At 38.7% G+C, this 3,415-nt stretch overlaps 1 protein-coding gene across 1 annotated transcript; it reads right to left on the bottom strand.

The window, feature by feature from the left end:
- Positions 1-776: 776 nt before the first annotated feature.
- LOC113345782 lies at positions 777-2,927 on the bottom strand. The gene has a single exon (XM_026589456.1). It carries the CDS (start codon positions 2,925-2,927, stop codon positions 777-779), a length of 2,151 nt encoding a protein of 716 aa, XP_026445241.1.
- Between the last annotated feature and the right edge of the window lie 488 nt (positions 2,928-3,415).

Here is a 3,415-nt window from a genome sequence, read left to right as displayed (position 1 = left end):
AGCTGTGATACCCACAAACACAAGGGTTGTCTCCCTAAAGCGCTGGATTTTATGTCTCCAGCTAGACATCTGCAAAACACAGCCAATCAAACATAAGAAGGATCCTCTAGAGCCGTGGTATCGACTTCTGGATTCACCTTAACCTTGAAGATGTTGCAGTTAGGATTCTCAATACCAAAGGTACCATCATAAAATTCATTTTTAACAACAAATGGGTCTTTCCATCGTGTCTTAATCTTACCTGAGAACTGGTGTAGTTGAGAATCATAACAAAGAACTGGTTCCAATATTTCCCTAACAACATGCTTATCAAGAAACTTTCCCATTTTACATTTGCAGTTCATATCACCCTCATTCCTGATTTCATGAAGCTCATTGAGCAGTGACTTCCTGGAATCGATTCCTTCTATGTCTGTAATACTCCATCATGCGGCACTTATATGCCTCCTAAGAACATGTGAAAGTATTGTTTCATGTTCCTCATTAAGTTCAGATGGTAAGGAAATAAGAACATTTTCATTTTGGCCTAACACATCATAATTCAGTTCATTAGGAAAAGGATTAAATTCAGGCTTTGAGAATTCTACGGATGGAGACAATGGCTCAATCTCACTGATTTGAAGTGACTCAAATCTAGACTTCCACTTATCCATATCCAGCAACAGGGATGAATTCAGTGAAGAATTAACTTCTTCAATGTATCCATCCTCATCGAAATCCAACAAATTAGGAAGACAAGCTTCTAAAGGAACCTTGGCTTCTAGATGAGATGCTTTTTACTGCACACATGTTTCAACCATATTAACTTCATGAATATCATCTTTACCACCTGGATCTTTACATGCATCAAATATGTTCAACTCAACAGTCATATTTCCAAATGAAAGATTCATTATTCCAGTTCGACAATTAATCAAGGCATTTGCAGTTGCAAGAAAAGGACGACCTAAGATGACATGTATTTCTTTACTAGCATTAGCTACAAGTTGAGTATCCAAAACGATAAAATCCACCGGATAGTAAAATTTATCGATTTGAATTAACACATTCTCAACTACCCCTCTCGGTACTTTAACGGATCTGTCCGCAAGTTGTAGAGTGACTGAGGTGGGTTTTAATCCACCTAAGCCAAACTGCTCATAAACCGAGAAAGGTAGGAGGTTTACACTAGCTCCCAGATCTAGAAGTGCTTGTTTGATCATGAAATCCCCTATTATACAAGAAATAGTAGGGCATCTCGGATCTTTATATTTGGGAGGAGTGTTGTGTTGATGAATAGAACTTACCTGTTCCGTGAGAAATGCCTTTTTCTGCACATTGTGCTTCCTCTTGACCGTGCAGAGATCATTCAAGAACTTGGCGTAGGCTGGAAATTGCTTGATCACACTCAAGAGAGGTATGTTGATCTTCACCTGCTGAAAAACATCAAGGATATCCTTATTATCAGCCAATTGTTTAGTAGACGATGATAAACGACGAGGAAATGGAGCATGCACTTTCTTATCAATTTCAGATTGTTCATTTTGAATATCATTGTGACTACTCTTAAGCTTCGGAGACTTCTCAGGTTCGTCCACCTTCATTGGAGTCTCAATCACCTTACCACTTCTAAGAGTGGTGACAACATTAGCTTGCTCCAAGTTAGAATTTTTTCCTTTTGGGTTGGGTTGAGTTTGGGCAGGCAATGTCCCCTTCTCCCTAACATTGAGACGTGATTCAATTCTAACTATGCTAGTTTTCAGCTCATCTAAAGTCTTCATAACATTCTGATTTATCTGTGTCTGTCCCTGCATAAAAGTATGTAAAGTATCCTCAAGAGAATTCTTATGAGGTGGCACATAAGGGTTACTAGATGAAGACCCTTGGGGAACATTAACACCATTCATTGTAGGATTTTTTCGCCAATTTGGATTGTACGTTTCTGAATATGGGGAGCTAAATGGTCTTTTATAAGTATCCATGGAATTTGCTTGGTCATGTAACACTTCCTGAAATGCTGGAATTGTAGGACAATCCTTAGTGTAGTGTTCAAGACTTTCGCAAATACCACAAGCATGTTCGACCGGATCAACTACCTTAACCAGATTTGGTTTCTGAATCGCATCAACTTTCCGATGCAAACTAGCAATCTTAGCATTCAAGTCATGTTCTTCATTCAACACATACATTCCATGCCTAGAACTAGCTAAAGCTTTGGACTTATTTCCATCCGCTGTGCCTGAAGTGTCCCAATTTTGGGCATTTTCAGCTAGTGAATCGAAATAACTCCAAGCATCATCAGGTGACTTATTCAGAAATTTCTCACTACACATCATTTCAACAAACTGATGCATACCAGAATTCATACCCTCATAAAAGAAGTTAATAACTCTCCAAATTTCATAACCATGCCGAGGGCATCTAGAAAGTAAGTCTTTAAACCTTTCCCAACACTCGAAAAAAGACTCATGTTCATTTTGATAAAAATTCATAATATTTTTGCGAAGAGTGGTGGTTTTATGAATAGAAAAAAACTTTTTCAAAAACTCTCTAGTCATTTCATTCCATGTCCTAATGGTATTTGGCCGCAAAGAATGCAGCCAAGTCTTAGCTTTCTCCTTGAGAGAAAATGGAAACAATTTCAGTTTTACAACATCTTGAGTCACAGCAACAAAAGGCATAGTAGTACAGACCTCATCAAATTCTTTCAAATGTTTGTATGGACTCTCGGAGTCCAATCCGTGAAACTTAGGCAGTGCTTGTATCTGCCCATACTTAATCGACACGTTGCCAACATTAGCCGGAAGAACTATACAAGAAGGTGTAGAAGTCCTTTCCGGCTGCAAATAATCTCTAAGGGTTCTAGGTCCATCAACATTGGTTGCGGCTTCAGCAACAATTCTAGCATCTTCAGCCTCAGCCGCTAATCTCGCAGCTTCATCTGCCATTGGATGACTAGGGTGATTCTCTAATACCCTATTAGGAACATGGTGAAATCTAACTAATCGATTGAATTGATCAGACCTAGAATATTGCATACACAAAGGAAACAAGAAACGGATATAATGTTACCCAAATGGCTGTGATTGCGGCTAGATTTCAGCCTAATCACAACTGGCGCAATGACACTGATTCCCTGCACCCGTACCAGCTCCCAATGTCGCCAAGTCTTTAGAGCTATCTTACTCCCTGTTACGAAGAAACAAAAATTAGCAAACTCTAAAACAAAACTAAAAATAAACCGATGCAACACTTAATTCTAAGGAACACTAAACAATCCCCGGCCCGCGACGCCAAATTTGATCACTCTTTTCAGAGTATCAAAGATAAAGAAGTGTAGTATAGTCGTGTTCGAACCACAGAGATTGTTGGTGTTCAAGAGAATTATTAAGCTAAACAATAATGTAAAATTGATTTGTAGTTGAGTTGTGATTGA

This window comes from Papaver somniferum, unplaced genomic scaffold, assembly GCF_003573695.1.
Source record: "Papaver somniferum cultivar HN1 unplaced genomic scaffold, ASM357369v1 unplaced-scaffold_83, whole genome shotgun sequence".
Classification (NCBI taxonomy): Eukaryota; Viridiplantae; Streptophyta; class Magnoliopsida; order Ranunculales; family Papaveraceae; genus Papaver; species Papaver somniferum.
Note: the sequence above shows the minus strand (reverse complement) of the source record. Positions and strands in the feature narration are given on the sequence as shown.